Source organism: Monosiga brevicollis, genomic scaffold, assembly GCF_000002865.3.
Source record: "Monosiga brevicollis MX1 MONBRscaffold_20 genomic scaffold, whole genome shotgun sequence".
In the NCBI taxonomy this organism is placed as follows: domain Eukaryota; class Choanoflagellata; order Craspedida; family Salpingoecidae; genus Monosiga; species Monosiga brevicollis.
In genome coordinates this window covers 661272-676532 of record NW_001865057.1, presented here as the reverse complement: position 1 = coordinate 676532, position 15261 = coordinate 661272, and the positions used below count along the sequence as shown (strand labels likewise).

The following is a 15261-nucleotide window of genomic DNA, read 5'->3' as shown; positions in this document are numbered from 1 at the left end:
AAAGTGGAATGTGCAAAGTAGAAAGGTAGTCGTTGAATAAGAATTGGCATTTTACAACAAGATTACTTTGGCAATGCGTGTCAATTCCGTCTGATTGTCCGTGTGTTTGCGCAACAGGACGCGGCGTGTTGTTTTGCCAGCACTTGACAACTTGACAAAGCACACATCAAAATCTGAAACAAAAAGTGTGTTAAAAATCAAATCAAATACAATGTACACAAAAGAGCGAAAGAAATTCAAATGACAAAAGCCTTTGAGTGGATAGCTTCAGCTTGTCACGTTGTGAACATTCACATTCTTCATTGCCAGTATTGACGAGGAGCTGTTGAAACAGGCGATGCAAGAAAAGGGATGAGAGCTTAAAAAAAGGCATGCATTGCATGTTCTTGATCCTCTTTTGACTTACGGTAGTTCATCGGCTCCGGCGGCGGCATGCTGTTTGGGAAGACCATCCCACCCTGTGGTGACAGCAGAAGTCACAGCATGGAACCCATGAGAAAAAACGACCAGTCAATCGTGAGGCCACCAAGACAGGGCTTGAAAATCTTGAACAAGGATTTCGTACCTGCATGCCATTGTCGAGTCGTCGGTACATGTTTGCGTTGGCCGAGCGGCGGTTCACAAGCAAAATAACCACCAAGATGGCAGCGGCCAGAAGAACACCAACAACAATCAAAGCTACAGCGATTGGAGTGTGATCCATGCCAGATGAGCTTCCACCCGATGAGGCAGCCGTGTCTGAATCGCCGCTGCTACCGCTCTTTCTGGTCGTGGCAGCTGCGTCAGCATCATCGTCATCATTGGTATTCGCGTTGCCGTCGTCATCGTCGGGATTGTTGTTGTTGTTATTGTTGTTGCCGTTGCCTCGGTTGATGGTGACGTTGAAGGATGTCTCTTTGACACAAATTTCTCCATCACCACGATAGCCTAAAAACAAAAACAAAACAACAACACCAGATCATTGAGTCCTTCGGTCGATCCTGACGGCCATTGGTGAGCAACACAAGAATCATACCTTCTTTGCAGACGCAAGATCGCCCCGTGTAGTCGTTGGCACCGCCAGCTTTGTCGCGGCAAACTGCATTGGTATCACAGGGCACTGTTTGGCACGCGTCCACCTCGATGCACTGATCAGATGCATAGTCGTAGTTCACGCCGGTTGCACACGAACAGCGACGGGTCATTGAGGGCGCGGGTAGGTCGGTACAGGTGGCGCCAGAGCCACACGGCAGCTCGGCGCAAGCGTCATAGTCGTTGCAGGTAGTGCCATCTGCAGTGGCGACATATCCGGTGGGGCAAATGCAGGTGCGACCAGCAATGCCGTCGGGTCCACCAGTGATGTCTGTACACGACAAACCAGAGCCGCATGGGTAGTTCTAACAGCCAATCACCAAAATGCACAGAGATGAGGTTTGCAGGACAAAGTCTGGATATCCGGAGCCTCGCGACAGTGTACCACACAAACGAAGCACATGTCCGACTGACCTCACAAGCGTTAATATCTTGGCAGATGTTGAGATTATCGTTATACTCGTAACCGGAGGCACATGTACAGATGCGGCCGTTGGCATTAATGGCACCTTCAGGGATGTCAGTGCAAACAGTGCCGGCGCCTTGGCAGGGATAAGCGGTGCAGGCGTTGTACTCATCACAGCCATCGCCGTTGGCATTGATGGTAGTTCCTACAAGCACAGAAAAACACACGGCGTGAGAATCGACGCAGTAGCAGCGGCAAACAAAGCAAAACACGTCCGAGGGTTGAGTGAAGGGTGCACATACCATCAGGACAGTCACAAACGCGGCCGTTGGCACCAATGGGGGCCGGCGCCGATCGATCAGTGCACGTCATGCCCGATGGGCACGGATAGTCTACGCAGCTGTCCACCTCGCGGCATGCACCCAAGCGGAAGGTCGTGCCCGAGGGGCAGCTGCAGTTGGCACCATCATATCCTGCCGGTGGTGGCAGGTCCGTGCACGTCTGATCCGCACCGCAGCCACCATTGTTAACCGAGCAAGCATCGATCTGGTTGCAGTCTTCGCCGTCGAGATAGTAGCCCGGGGCACAGGTGCAATAGCGGCCCTGAACCGAGTCATCAGCCGGTGGAACCAGGTCAACACAGATGGCCCGAGCGCCGCAAGGATTGTTGATACCTATTCACAAAAAAAATGTATACATATATATATAAAAAAAAAAAAAAAAAAAAATACAATCAAAAATTTTCGAGCAGGACAATCAACACGACCTGATACAAAAACGTACAGGCATTGATTGAGACACAGCTATCACCGGACAGGCCGTAGCCCTCGGGACAACTGCAAGTGCGACCATCGGTCCCCGCTCCTGCCGGAGCGGGTCGATCGGCACAAGTGGCCAAGTTTCCACAGGGTGCTGTGATGCACGCACTGTCGTACGGTCGCGTGGAAGCAAGTGCACGAAGGGGTGTGATCAGTCAATCCACTTGCAACACGATCTCACAAGATTCCAGCGTCAAGCACTTACTCGATGGGCATGCAGAGTTGCTTGGTGGAGTCATAAGCCAAACCGGCCTCGCAGCTACAGCTGTCACCGTCACCATACTGATTACCCAGGCACGAGCAAGAGCGACCGTCCGCCGAGTTGGGACGATTGGGAAGGTCGGTGCAGGTGGCACTTTGGTGACAGGGGAAGTCAATACCTGGCTCAGCAGCAAAAGAAATGCAAGTGAGAGGATCAAATCGAAAGAAGAGAAAGCGAGAGCAAGATGAAGCTTACAGGCGTCAATGTCTGTGCAGGCGCCGCTGACGTTGCGGAAGCCATCTTGGCACACACAAGCGCGTCGGTTGTTGCTGATGACACATGTCTCGTGGTCGCCGGTGCAGGGGTAGGCCAGGCAGGCACTCGGGCACTCGCCGTTGGCCGTTTCAACGGTGCCATCCGCACATGTGCAAGTACGCCCAGTCGAGTCACCGGGCATGCCTTCCAGGTCAACACAAGTTGCACCCACAGAAGCACAAGGCGAAGTTTCGCACGCATCAATGTCCACGCATCGATTGCCGTCGAGTTCCTGGCCGACGCTGCATGGGGCTTCAATGACCACCAAGCCATCAGCAATCAAGTCATTGCCTCCCTCTGACCAGCCCCAATCAAGGGCAGTATTGCGAACATAGCTGCCGCCACCTCCGCCGTTTCCGTGCGAGGAGTGGCGACCACCACCCCCACCTAGAGAGAAGTGAAATTCCCATGGGATGTGGTGCGGTGAGCCAGAGAAGGCCGTATCTCGAGCAACAGCACGCAAGCCTGAAGGTGCAAAGTTTTGAACTCATGGCAACGAACCAGAGTAGCCGCCGCCGCCACCGCCTTCATAATATCCAGCACCACCTGAAACGAGCATGCAAAAAGAAATAGCGATGCAGCAAGTCAAGTTGAGATAATGCCTAACCATAGTGAGCAACAAAACGACCAGACTCACCACCGCCGAATCCGCCAAAAAGGTATTCGGTCGTAGAAGTCGAGGGTAAACCGCCTGATCACATCATCGAAGCGTGATTCATGAGATCCATTGCAAGGTCTGCTTAACGGAAGACCTAAAAATGGGACGGATGGCCAGAACGCACCGACAAAGCCTCCGGGTCGACCATAACCACACATCTGGCTAGAGTACAAGCAGATGGCATCACCGCGCCAGCCACCGCCACCTGGCAAAAAGCATAACTTGTGAGCCTCGGAGGACACAGCACAATCGTTTTATTTGCAAATGTCACAACACTTACCACCAGCAGAGCCAAATGAGCCGCCCAGGGTGTAACCAACACCACCATAACCATGTTGACCTACAAGGGAGCCAGAAGACAGTGAGTGATGCAAGTCCAAAAAATGATTGAGCTCAAGGCCAAGAAAGCTGCGGTTCCGAATGAATACCGCCATGTCCACCGTAGGGAAGACTATCGCTACCGCGTGTAGAGGCACGACCGGGCTGTCCCCAATACTCTTGACTCCAAGAATTGTAGCTAGCACCGCCTGTGGAAGGCATGTCCAATCAGGTGCGCCAGTCGGGAATGAGATAAACTCAAAACACTTAAACCACGCAAGATGTCATGCCAATCCGGGAAATCAAACTTACCACCACCACCAGCGACAATCACTGAGGTGTCGTGCAAAACACAACAATTTGTATCAAACATGCAAAAGCAGCCAAGAGGTCAGAATGAGAAGGGTTGCGGTTGGAGGATAAGAGAGAGATATGCTGGCAGGGCTGCCGCGCGTACAGGGTTCGTCGTCATCTTCATCGAGCCAGACAAAAGTGCCTGTGTTGCAGCAAAAGAGCCCCCAAAATTCAGTGACGGTCGGGTGTTCAGAGGCGCTGAGACAGATAATGCAGCACCAGCTGTGACGAGAAACGCCAAGCGACTTGGGTCATTTGCGTACCTCCACCGCCGCCGCCACCGTTGTCAGTGGTGTAGCTGTTATCAGCGCCGGGAACAGTGCCAGGCTGCCCCACGACGACGTTAATGACGGAATCCTTGGCCAAGCGGAACTTGCCCCAAACATACGCGCCATGGCCACCACGATAAAGTGCGTTACCATCGCTACCCAAATACAGAAAAACAAGAAGACACGCAGTGATGAGCAAAACGCCAAAAATAGAGCTGGAGAAGTGAAACAAGAGACGCGCAGATAGAACCCACCGGGCATTGCCACCGCGGGCACCGTATGCGCGAATCGTGTAGACGCCTGGCTCAAGAATAGCACAGTCCACTGAGAGCGACGTATGGACACGGACACATCAGTAGCAAGCCAGCGAGACCGACGAACCAGCCACGGGAATGGTAATCTGCTGCACTCCGCCGATGACACTGTCAAGAAGTCGGCCTGCCTCTGAAGTACCATAGTAGCTCCTGCAGTCTTGTTCGTTGGGGCCAAAGCGACCCTTGGCGCCTGAACGAGGCGGAGTCAGCCGAGTTATTTACACTGATGGCAAAGCCATTCGAAGCTAGCATGGCCTCTGTTCAGACGTACCACAGCTAGTCAGGAAGATATCAGCCAAGGTGTTGTCAAGCTCCTCGACGGTCAAACGGCCCTCAAGACGATCAGTGTTGGCGCCGGCAATGGCACCGTGAACCAAACCGCTAGAGTAAGAGCTGCCACCACCACCACTGCCGCTTGAATAACTGCCACCGCCACCACCGTTCTGCGCATGTTTGGAGTAAAGAATCATGATACACGGTGAGCTGGCAAAGTCACGGTTCCCACAACAAACATGGCTTGGTCTGGAATACTGACGTAGCCGCCGCCGCCGCCGCCTTCATAAGAGCCGGCACCACCTCCTCCAAAGCCACCCTATGGAAGAATTTGTGTGAGGACCTGACAAAAGCATCTACGCAAACTGTAAGCAGACACTAGCAATGAGCTCTCAGGGTGAGGACGGTCACACCTCAAAGTAACCGTTGTTCCAGGTGTTGAGGCCGCCATAAAACCCTTCGTCGCGACTGTGGCCACAATAGTCCGAGTAGGTGCTGCAAGTGCCCTTGCCATACCAACCTAAGGTATGCAGCCCATTGATGTGTGCGTGAGACCACATAAAAATGAACAGGCCCACAATGTAAATTTACTCTGGTCAAATTTCACGTACCAGCACCAGCACCACCGTCATAGGCATTCGTGGTACGAGCAATTCCACCAACACCACCCGTGCCACCGGCCCCGCCAGACGGCAACGCGGCACCACCGTTCCCAGCACCAAGACCAGGGCGGCCATTGTAGTTGCTATAGCCACTGCCACCACCACCTGGGCAAGCGCGCAAGCGCAATCGTACGTGAGGAATGACATGTCGTTGAAAGACACAAGTACTAGATCACAATACATAGCAAACTATCTTACCACCGCCAGCAACTAGGAGCGGAACAGATGCGTTGTCTTGGCGCCACACAAAGGTACCGCCGCCGCCACCGCCACCCCAGTTTGCACCACCATCAGTGCTACGGTGGTTGCCCGGCTGGAGATATCAAACACGATGAGGCACGTGAAGCATTCGTCGTTCGAATCACGGAAGGAAACCAAAAATTAGAGAAGAAAAAAAGAAAAGAAAAGAAAAAATAATAAAAGTTAACAAGAAAACACATGAGGACATGCCACACCATTGGCCAATGTAGCAAGACATTCATTCATGCAGAGTGTACCATACCTGTCCAACCAGCACATGGAGGATTGTGCCTGCGGTCAGTCTGAAAATACCCCAAGCCACAGCCCCCGGGCCTTCATTCAATGATGCGCTATGCATTGTTGTCCACAGCAAAGGCCAAGGACAATGGGTGAGTAAAAATGGACGCGGGTGGACCTCGAGTACATCCCATATAACGACCAACCTGACTTCTGGGATACGTGGCCGGCCACCCGCAGCTCCTTCAGCGGTGCTAACAAATGAAACAGAGGCGTGAGGTCCAAGGGCACAACGGTGACGATAAAAGGCAGCGCGAGGAGGGGCTTGAGACCAAAGGAACAAACATCTTGTAGAGACCAGTCCTGGGAACCTTGAAGCGCTGAATGCCACCCGTGATACTGACTAAGCGACACGTAAGAATCGCAATAGTCCAGTGAGCAAAACAGCGTTGAGTTTCTGTATCACGTAAGCTCATGGATCAACTTAACATACTGAGCGCGGCCTCGGTCTGCGAGTCTGTGTACTCTGCACGACAGTCAACGGCCTATGGGTGGATTTCAAAGAAGCGCGAGCTGTTCAGAACTCATTGCATGCATGACCGACCACGAGGCATCGAAGACTAAGAAGGTGCAAGGTGTAAGGACGGAACTGACCGAAGGTCCCGTGCGACCTTGAGCACCACAAGGGGTGAAGATGAGCTGTGTCAGGTTGTTGAGCATCGAAGGTGTCAGGAGGGCAACTTCCAAGCGACCATCGTCATAGGGGCTGAGGGAATGCACTGTCTCGCCGATTGCACCAGTGATTAAGCTGCCACCACCACCGCCAGCACCATGCGTGTGGTAGCCTGCAAATGCGAAAAGGGGCAGTGGTCAATTAGAGCGGTGCAAGGAGATTGAGTCGCGCGGGAGGGCTTGTCTCGACTGTATGAACGTACCTCCGCCACCTCCAGACCAGCCACCGCCACCGGATCCTTGGCTGCCACCACTGCCGCCGCCACCAAAACCACCTACATACCCCAGGCAATAATTCATCAATCAAAAACGCCCAAAACCAAAGTTAGCCAAAAGAGTTTGATGCATCTCTTGAGAGCGAATTGACTTGTGCGGGCTGATTCGAACCTTCGTGATAAATGGTGCTAGAGGCGGCAACACCGCCAGTAAATGTTGGATAGGCCTTGCCGCAGCGGGTCTCATAGCCGGTCAAGCAGACGCCGTCGGAACGCCAGCCAGCACCGCCGCTGCCGGCCGCATTGCTGCACACAACAGTAACCAAAGCAAGCGCGTAAGTTACTTGCAGAGCCGGGGCGGAGGATCATCTGCACGGCTTCCGTACCTGCCCTGATTGGGCTGTTCGCCACCATTGCCATCAACGCCGCCGCTTCCGCCAGTCGGGACCGCATTGTCTCCTGGGCAAGCAGCCATAATGTCAGTAGAAGTCTGCCACATCATAAAACGCTGAAGGGCAACGCTGTTCCTCACCCGAGGCACCCTGAGGCGCATCACCGCCATAATAGTTGTTGGCATCTAAACAGGAAGACGCGAAAGGAAAATGTGGTTAAAAAATAAACATCGTTGCTCAAATCAAAGGCACTCAGGAGAAGAACAGCATCTTAAAACAGAGGCCTACGACTTACAGGAGGCACCGCCGCCACCGCCAGCAGCAAGCAGGGGTGTGCAGTCCCCTGTATCACACAGGGTAGGGTCCCAAACAAAAGTTGCACCTGTCGCCCATCAACCCGCAAGATGAAAGGTGAGTTTGGAAGTCGGGGAAGCACGGCTCGAAGCCATCGCGTGGTGTGACGTTTGGCACAAACCACCGCCGCCACCGCCGACATCAGAGTTCAAGTTGTGGGTCTGACGATACTGGCCGTTCTGGCCAATGACAACTCGCAGATTTTGGCCCTGTGCACAAGCAAGAAGGCCGAGCGACGCAGCCAAGCGACTCCAATGAGGGATGTACGACACAATGCAACCCTTATTTGAGAACTCCAGGTCTGCATGCATTTGATGCGTACAGCAGTGAAATGATAGACACCCGAAATCATGGCACCCTTGCCACCTTGACGCAAGTAATCGGCCTATGGGCGCCCCACAAGATAAACATTAGACTTTGAAAACATTCTCATGGGGACGCCTGAGAAGAAAAGGCAGGGATGCCAGCGGCACACCTACCACAGCATCTCCTCCCTTGGCACCGTACGCTGTCATGCGATAAAAGCCGGTGACGGGGATTTCAATAGTTTGAATGCCAGAGGTCACGCTAGAGTACAGGCCAAGCTGATCCCGCAGTGGCGTGTAGGTTTGCTGGCAATCTTGCGAGGATGGGCCAGTGCGGCCCTGTGCACCGCAAGGCGTCAGGATGGTCAAGTTGCGGGTTGCATCGGCAGGCATGTCTACCATCTGAAAGCGAACGTAACCATGGTCCAAAAAGTTGCCGCCATCAACACCACCAGTGCTGAAGCCAGAAATGAATGAACCACCGCCGCCACCGCCGCCATGACCCGTGTTACTGGTGTAAGTGTTACCACCACCTAATGGGGTATGCGATGGCGAGTGTCAATAAGCTACCAAATAACAATAATAGCATGGTGGAATGTTTCAATGCGAGGAAGCCGATGTACTATGCCTTACCACCACTGTAGCCACCACCACCGCCACCCTCGTAGCAGGCACCACCACCACCGCCGAAGCCGCCTGGGTTGCTAGCTAAAGACGAAATGTCTTGACCAAGGCCACCAATAAACTATGAATGAAACAGGATGAACGTGCATGAGCCGAATGCCTCAAGTGCAAGGAAAAGAAGAAGAAAAAAAAGTTGGGACGAGAATATCGGGTGCGTGATGACCACTTCTTACGCCGTTGTCTTTGCCTGAACCACCCATCTCAGGATAGTAGTTGGATGTTGCACCGCTACGGAAGCCACCGCCGCCGCCGCTGGTGTATGCCGTTGCAACAGCGCCACCGTAACCGCCTTTGTAAAAATAAACAACAAAAAAGCGTCAGCATCAAAATCTGCACTGTTATCCAAAGTATAAAGAGTAAAAGAATACGCACCACGACCGGTGCAACCGCCTTCGCTTGCCATGTAAGAGTAACTGCCGCGACTACCGCATTCGCTGGCGACACCAGGCAAGCCCCAGTAACCGGAAGCAGCGCTAGCATACGAAGCGCCACCACCACCTCCCGCGGCAATAATGGGCTCGTTCGCGTCGCCAAGCCAAACAAATGACCCGCCGCCGCCGCCGCCGCCACACGAGGTACTAAGCATGCGATTGGGCTCTCGGCCGTGCTGTCCAACAACCACGCTCAGTTCGGTGCCAGCCGCAAACCAATGTGTGCCCCAAACGATGGCACCCTTGCCGCGACGATACCACTCGCTAGAAAGGGCGCGAAAGAGGATAGAAAAGAAAGGCGGTGAAACATCCGGAGGGAACAGTGAGACATGGCAGCAAGTGGCCCATCCTGTTCAAGCCGTTTGAAAAGCAACGGGAAGAAGCAGGGAATCAAAGACGCACTAATTTTGACTTTCATCTGAGCGGGCACGACCACCCGAGGCACCAGCAGCCGTGATTTTCCACCAGCCAGATTGAGGGATGGTGATGGTTTGCACGCCAGCCGTGGTGGTCTTGTAAAACTGTCGACAATAGAAAAGACAAGATGAGGCTGCAGGGCAACATCGCGTCGCATGTCGTTCAGGAGTGCCATGTTGTTGCGAGAACACGGACCGCGGTGTAGTCTGTTAGCTTGTTGTAGTGGGTCAAGCACTGTGCGGTTGAGGGACCAGCGGAGCCTTGAGCTCCGCAGTTGGTGAGGAGAAAATCATCCGAGGAGACTTGGCGAAAGACGACGCGACCATTTTCCTGATCGTTGCCCCCCATGGTCCAATCTGAGAGTAGGGCTTCCGAGCTCCTGTATGAACCGCCACCACCACCGGCGCTATAAGAGGAACCGGATCCGGGGCTACCACCACCACCAGAGTAGCCGCCTGATGAACGGAGAATGAGTCCCAAAAGCGGAGTGCGCGTCAGAACTGAACGGAGGCAGCAAGGCGGAGGAATGCAGTGGAACAGGCGTGGCAACTCGAGTACATGACATACCACCACCGCCGCCTTCTTCCAGGCTGCCGCCACCACCACCAAAGCCGCCTTCAGCGCCACCAGCGCGACCTGGGCGGCCACCGAGGAAGCCGCTGAGGCGAGACATGCCACACATGTGGGCGTTGCCATCGGTCAAGCAAAGACCCTGTGATAAGCGAAACAAGAGTATGCAAATCAAATGAGAGGCTGGGGCCTTGGAGCACGAGTAGAACAGAGGAGTGGAGGCAACAGTAAAGATGTTTGCTTGAACACGAAGCGAGGGAAGAAGAAGAAGAAGAAATGCAAGTTGCTTGTGACGCACATCGCTTAGCCAGCCAGCACCGGCACCACCACCGAAATAACTGTTCTCGGTAGCTTGTCCACCCGCCCCGTTCTTGCCGCCTGTAGGTTTGCTGTCGTGAGAGCACGCCAGTGCTACGGTTGTGGTAGGGGGAGGAGAAAAAGGAAAGCGCAAGATGCGAAAAGAAAGAAGATAGAGACGAACCGGCATATCCGGCACTCGAGGAACGACCCGCTTCATCGGCGCGGCCCGGGTAGCCATAATACGTGCTTGAGTAGTGAGAGGCACCACCGCCGCCACCTACAGGAGGGACAGGAGATGCGGATTTGTGCTATTGGTGAGCGGCTGTACCAACGCGCTCTTCGTCGGACGTAAAAAAAGTCTTGTGGTCGTGCCGTGTCGCCGTACCAGCAACGAGGAGAGGGGCAGGGGCGTTGTCACGGAAGATAAAGGTTCCACCACCGCCTGCACCGCCCAAATTGGCCGACACGGTTTGGGAAGCATCGCGATCAGAGAAAAAGTTGCCACTCTGGCCCACAACAACCTGCAACTCTTCGCCCTACAGACACCAAATGAAACGGGAGTGGTTTCACAAGGTGAGACGAGAGCAAGGCAAGGGACGAGGACTGTGGCGAGGAGTGCAAGCACGACGGGGCTCACCTCGGTGAAGGAGAAGATGCCCCAAACTTGGGCACCATTGCCTCCCACGTTGAACTGTGAGTCAGTACCGCCGCCGCGGCTGCCACCACGACCACCGTAAGCCTCGATGCGCCACATGCCGGCGGTCGGGATCTGAGAAGCATGGCAGTTTCAAAGAATGCCGGGGTGAGAGTAGGTGATGGCAAGGGCCAAGCGCGATGCAGTGGGAGGGGCGCGAACCTTGATCGTTTGGACACCAAAGCCAGTGATGCCCCCAAACCAGGAACTGTTGCCATAGTAGTTGATGCAGGCATCATCGGTTGGGCCAATGCGGCCCATGGCACCGCAAGAGGCGACTTCAAATTCGATGGCAGCATGAGCGGCAGCGATCACGGTTGTCATCACGACCGCCCAGGCCGCGACCGGCGGAATGGGCCGTGGAGGCGCCATACCTAAACACGCGGGGGCGACCATGGCAATCCGGCAACAGTTTGAGAGTGACGCGGCAGGGAAATGATGGGCGGATGCGCGCTACAAGTTCACCAAGGAGTGATGTGGGATCGAGATGGGTGCGGTGTCAATGGCTGCGGTGACTGTTACACACCTGGTCGAGGCAGCACGCCGATGGACGGCTGCCGACGGAAGCGAGAAGCGAAAGGATAACCTTGGACTACCAGAGATCAAGAGTGCCAAGGGGGAACGTATCTATTGAAAAAGAGGGGGGGGGGTCCAGGGAAGACCAAGAATCGGGGCCGGCAAGGTGAGTTTGGCGTAGTGGCGCGACGAGAGCTGCACCAGCCCGAAGAAAGGAGAGAGAAAAAAAAAAAAAAAAAAAAAAAAAAAAAAAAAAAAAAAAAGAAAGCAACGGCGTCGTGTCTGATCCTTGACCATGGGCGCTGCCGAGCACACGAAGACACGAGCGTTTCAGCTGCATGCCCACTGGCAACTATAAACGCCGCAAGCGCCAGATCTCTTTTGTATGGAGAAGAGGGGAGGAGTACGCTGCCCTTTTGCTGTCGCCTTTCACCCGCTGTCGCCGCCCCTCAAAACAGTGTGTCGCCACAAAGCAGCCACAACGAACGACAGCCCATTCATGGAGACACCACCACCACCAACGCCTTTTTCTGAGTCAGGCGTAGAGGTAGTACCAGACATGGACACCGGCACCCCCACCCCGCATACAGACGGTGCAGGCATACGGGGACGGGAACACGGGTACGGGGACGGGCACGGGCCAGTCGTGGCAGGTGCATCAAGTCACTCACCCGCTCATTCAAATGCCAGAGAGAGAGAGACAGAGAGAGACAGAGAGAGAGACAGAGAGAGAGACAGAGAGAGAGACAGAGAGAGAGACAGAGAGAGAGTCAGACAAGACACAGAGACAGAGAGCCAGAGACAGAAAGACAGAGAGAGAGAGAGATATGAGAGAGAGACAGAGAGAGAGAGACAGAGAGAGTAAGAGTGAGAGATATGAGACAAAGGCAGAGAGAGAGCATCGACAACAAAGGCAGAGAGACAGAGAGACAGAGAGACAGAGAGAGACACACACAAAAACGGGACCCAAACAAACCCATCCATTCTTTTGTTCTCTCTCTCTCTCTCTCTCGTTCTTTCTCTCTCTCTCACTCTCTCATCTTCTTTTGTTCGCTTGCAATTTTTCGTTTTTTTTTTGGTGACAGTGGTTCAAGCATTATTGATTCCAGATCAAGCGAGCAACACACGCACACACACGCACACGACACGACACGGCTATATCCATCGCTTTGAATCGACAACAGCACATCTATACCTGTATGTACCCGTACCTGCACCTGTACCTGCACCTGTACCTGCACACCTTTGTACCTGCACCAGCACCAGCACCTGATCTGTTTTTTTTGGAGAGCGATGCACTCTCGGTGTGTGATGCGCCGGACCTCCGGAGCCAGTATCCGAGCCATGGGAATCTTACGTCATTGGTAAAATCCTTTGCATTGGGGAGACGTCGCGGTCCAACGGGTCGGGGCGCTAAAGGTGTGCGACCTTTGGGGTAGGCCATGTCCTAAAAAGGTTGTCGACGGTCCTTTCATCACAATTGGTCGACGTGATACTTAAAGATTAGAGATTATAACACGTCGATGCAACGTGAATAAAGAATCGCGGAGCTGTGCACCACCCACAACATCTGAGTTTGAGCCCATTGAGACCCATACTTGAGCGACGACCGCGCAATTTTCCCAAAAGCCCCCTGGGGCTGTGAATCACAAGATTCAAACCTCTGAAAAGACTTCACAACAAATCCACATCCTCTGAATTACCTCTGCTTATACCTTTATTTTTGAAGCTGGTCCCCCGAACGCTCAAATATTCTCTGCCTTTTCCACCCTCACATGCACCACCTTCTTCAACACGATTCCCCCTTCGTTCGGAGCCTATGAAATTTGTTTTGGTTCAAATGTCAGAGCTGCCAGTGGCGATTGAACAGACCGGTTTTCTTCATTCCGTTGTCTGCTATCGCTTTCTTATTCTCTCTCTCTCTCTCTGTCTCTCTCTCTCTCACAAGCTCTCAAGCTCTCTGTCTCTCAAGCTCTCTGTCTCTCTCTCTCTGTCTCTCAAGCTCTCTGTCTCTTTCTCTGTCTCTCTCTCAAGCTCTCTCTCTCAAGCTCTCTCTCACAAAAGCTCTCTCTAAAGCTCTCTCTCTCTCTGTCTCTCTCTCTCAAGCTCTTTCTGTCTCTGTCTCTCTCTCTCAAGCTCAAAAAGCTCTCTCTCTGTAAAGCTCTCTCTCTGAAAGCTCTCTTACAAAAGCTCTCTCTCTCTGAAAGCTCTCTCTCTTCTGAAAGCTCTAAAAACCTCTCTCTCTCTCACAAAAGCTCTCACTCTTCGCTCTCCTCACTCTCTCTCTCTGGCTTGTGGCTCGTGCCGGGGGTCTCACTCTCCTGTTGCAGCTCGGTGCCTGAATCACACCCGAGAGAGGGATATACAGACACATCCCCCCCCCGGCGGCGCCTTCAGGCCGGTCTGCCTCTCATCTCTGCAGAGGCTCATCTTGTATACCAGTGCAAAGTAGGTAGAGCGCTGTCTTGCTGCCGTTCAGGCTTGGCACCTGCGCGACGCTCGGCTGCCAAAAGACGAAGAGACATTGACACCCCACCACTGCACTCTTGATCGCGCGCGCACGCCTCGTACTCTCGCTTCCGCACTCACGGTTGCTGGATCACCTCGCTGTCGCTGCCTCTTGCCCTGAGCAGACTCTTTTTTCCTCCCCCTTGCCCCCCTCTTCCCTTTCGACTTTTTCCTTGTGGCTCGGGGCAGGATGGTGCGGTCCACCTGCCACCGCGGCCGGTCGCTGCTGTTGCTGGCGACCGTCGCGGTCTGGGCCACCCTCGCTGGTCAGCGCTTCCCCCCCTTTACTTGAACTCTGGCCCTCCTGCCCACTTGCGATCCGTTAGCGACCGCCCCAACCCTTGCTGCCGCTTACCTTGTCTGCCTCCCTCCCCGTGCGCCAATAAACCCCATCAAAATAGCTGCGCGCACCGAGTATATTCTCAGCACTTGCGGTGCCGTTGGTACGTCCGTACCCCTACCCCTCCCCTGTCACGGATGGCTCTGTGCAATGAATCAATGTCGGGATGACATTCAGTAACATCCGGGCCCATCGTCGCTCATTCGTCATTTGATCTCTCATGCTCAACAGGTCGCCGTGGTCCTACCTATGCTCAATGCGCGGCCATCAATGCCGATGAGCCCTGGTTTGACGGCGTTGAGGGTTTTGGCATTCAGCGTTTCAAGGTGACTGTGACCTCGCCCCCCTCCTCCCTTGACTCTCCCTTGCCTCGTTCAAAACCAACCCTGTCATGGCATTCCTCCCCCCTCACCTCTTGTCTCCCCTCCAACCCGTAGGTGCCCGTGTCAGGGACCTATCGATTTGATCTCTATGGTGCGCGTGGTGGCGATGGCAACCAGGGCTCATCACGCTTAGACGGTGGACGCGGCGCCCACACCTGGGGCTACGTCAGTCTTGAACAGGTCAGCAAGACAGCCATGCTGCATCCACCGTCTTTACAAGCTTGAGCCAGACAAGCTCTCTCCTTGTAACCTTCACACAACCCCATGCCCCCCCCCCCCCCCC

At 54.0% G+C, this 15261-nt stretch overlaps 3 protein-coding genes across 3 annotated transcripts in view; 1 reads left to right on the top strand and 2 right to left on the bottom strand.

Moving 5' to 3' along the window:
- Window positions 1–51: 51 nt before the first annotated feature.
- MONBRDRAFT_33536 (uncharacterized protein) lies at window positions 52–11603 on the bottom strand (the record flags this gene model as incomplete). Its single annotated transcript, XM_001748020.1, has 47 exons — window positions 52–173; window positions 407–458; window positions 566–927; window positions 1016–1342; window positions 1491–1682; window positions 1780–2151; window positions 2261–2403; window positions 2501–2675; window positions 2753–3199; window positions 3314–3358; window positions 3450–3503; window positions 3595–3675; window positions 3751–3810; window positions 3899–3997; window positions 4101–4121; window positions 4246–4284; window positions 4406–4566; window positions 4666–4711; window positions 4793–4915; window positions 4997–5168; window positions 5261–5317; window positions 5412–5518; window positions 5610–5765; window positions 5859–5973; window positions 6163–6191; window positions 6344–6391; window positions 6631–6682; window positions 6792–6982; window positions 7073–7144; window positions 7257–7390; window positions 7471–7543; window positions 7617–7661; window positions 7772–7858; window positions 7952–8039; window positions 8153–8215; window positions 8310–8668; window positions 8769–8880; window positions 8993–9108; window positions 9192–9514; window positions 9653–9771; window positions 9863–10122; window positions 10235–10379; window positions 10536–10648; window positions 10719–10814; window positions 10923–11073; window positions 11175–11306; window positions 11394–11603. The coding sequence occupies 47 exons, from the start codon at window positions 11601–11603 to the stop codon at window positions 52–54; spliced, it is 6546 nt and encodes a 2181-aa protein (XP_001748072.1).
- An 819-nt stretch (window positions 11604–12422) lies between these two features.
- Window positions 12423–12731, bottom strand: MONBRDRAFT_27658 (uncharacterized protein; the record flags this gene model as incomplete). Its single annotated transcript, XM_001748019.1, has 1 exon — window positions 12423–12731. One exon carries the CDS (start codon window positions 12729–12731, stop codon window positions 12423–12425), a length of 309 nt encoding a protein of 102 aa, XP_001748071.1.
- An 856-nt stretch (window positions 12732–13587) lies between these two features.
- MONBRDRAFT_33535 (uncharacterized protein) overlaps window positions 13588–15261 on the top strand; it is a gene marked incomplete at its 5' end in the record, with an annotated part of 10506 nt that continues 8832 nt past the window's right edge. The window contains 5 exons of the mRNA XM_001748080.1: window positions 13588–13755; window positions 13782–14199; window positions 14657–14698; window positions 14827–14921; window positions 15033–15158. Coding sequence (XP_001748132.1) covers window positions 13588–13755; window positions 13782–14199; window positions 14657–14698; window positions 14827–14921; window positions 15033–15158 — 849 coding nt within the window. The remainder of the gene's footprint in view (window positions 13756–13781; window positions 14200–14656; window positions 14699–14826; window positions 14922–15032; window positions 15159–15261) is intronic.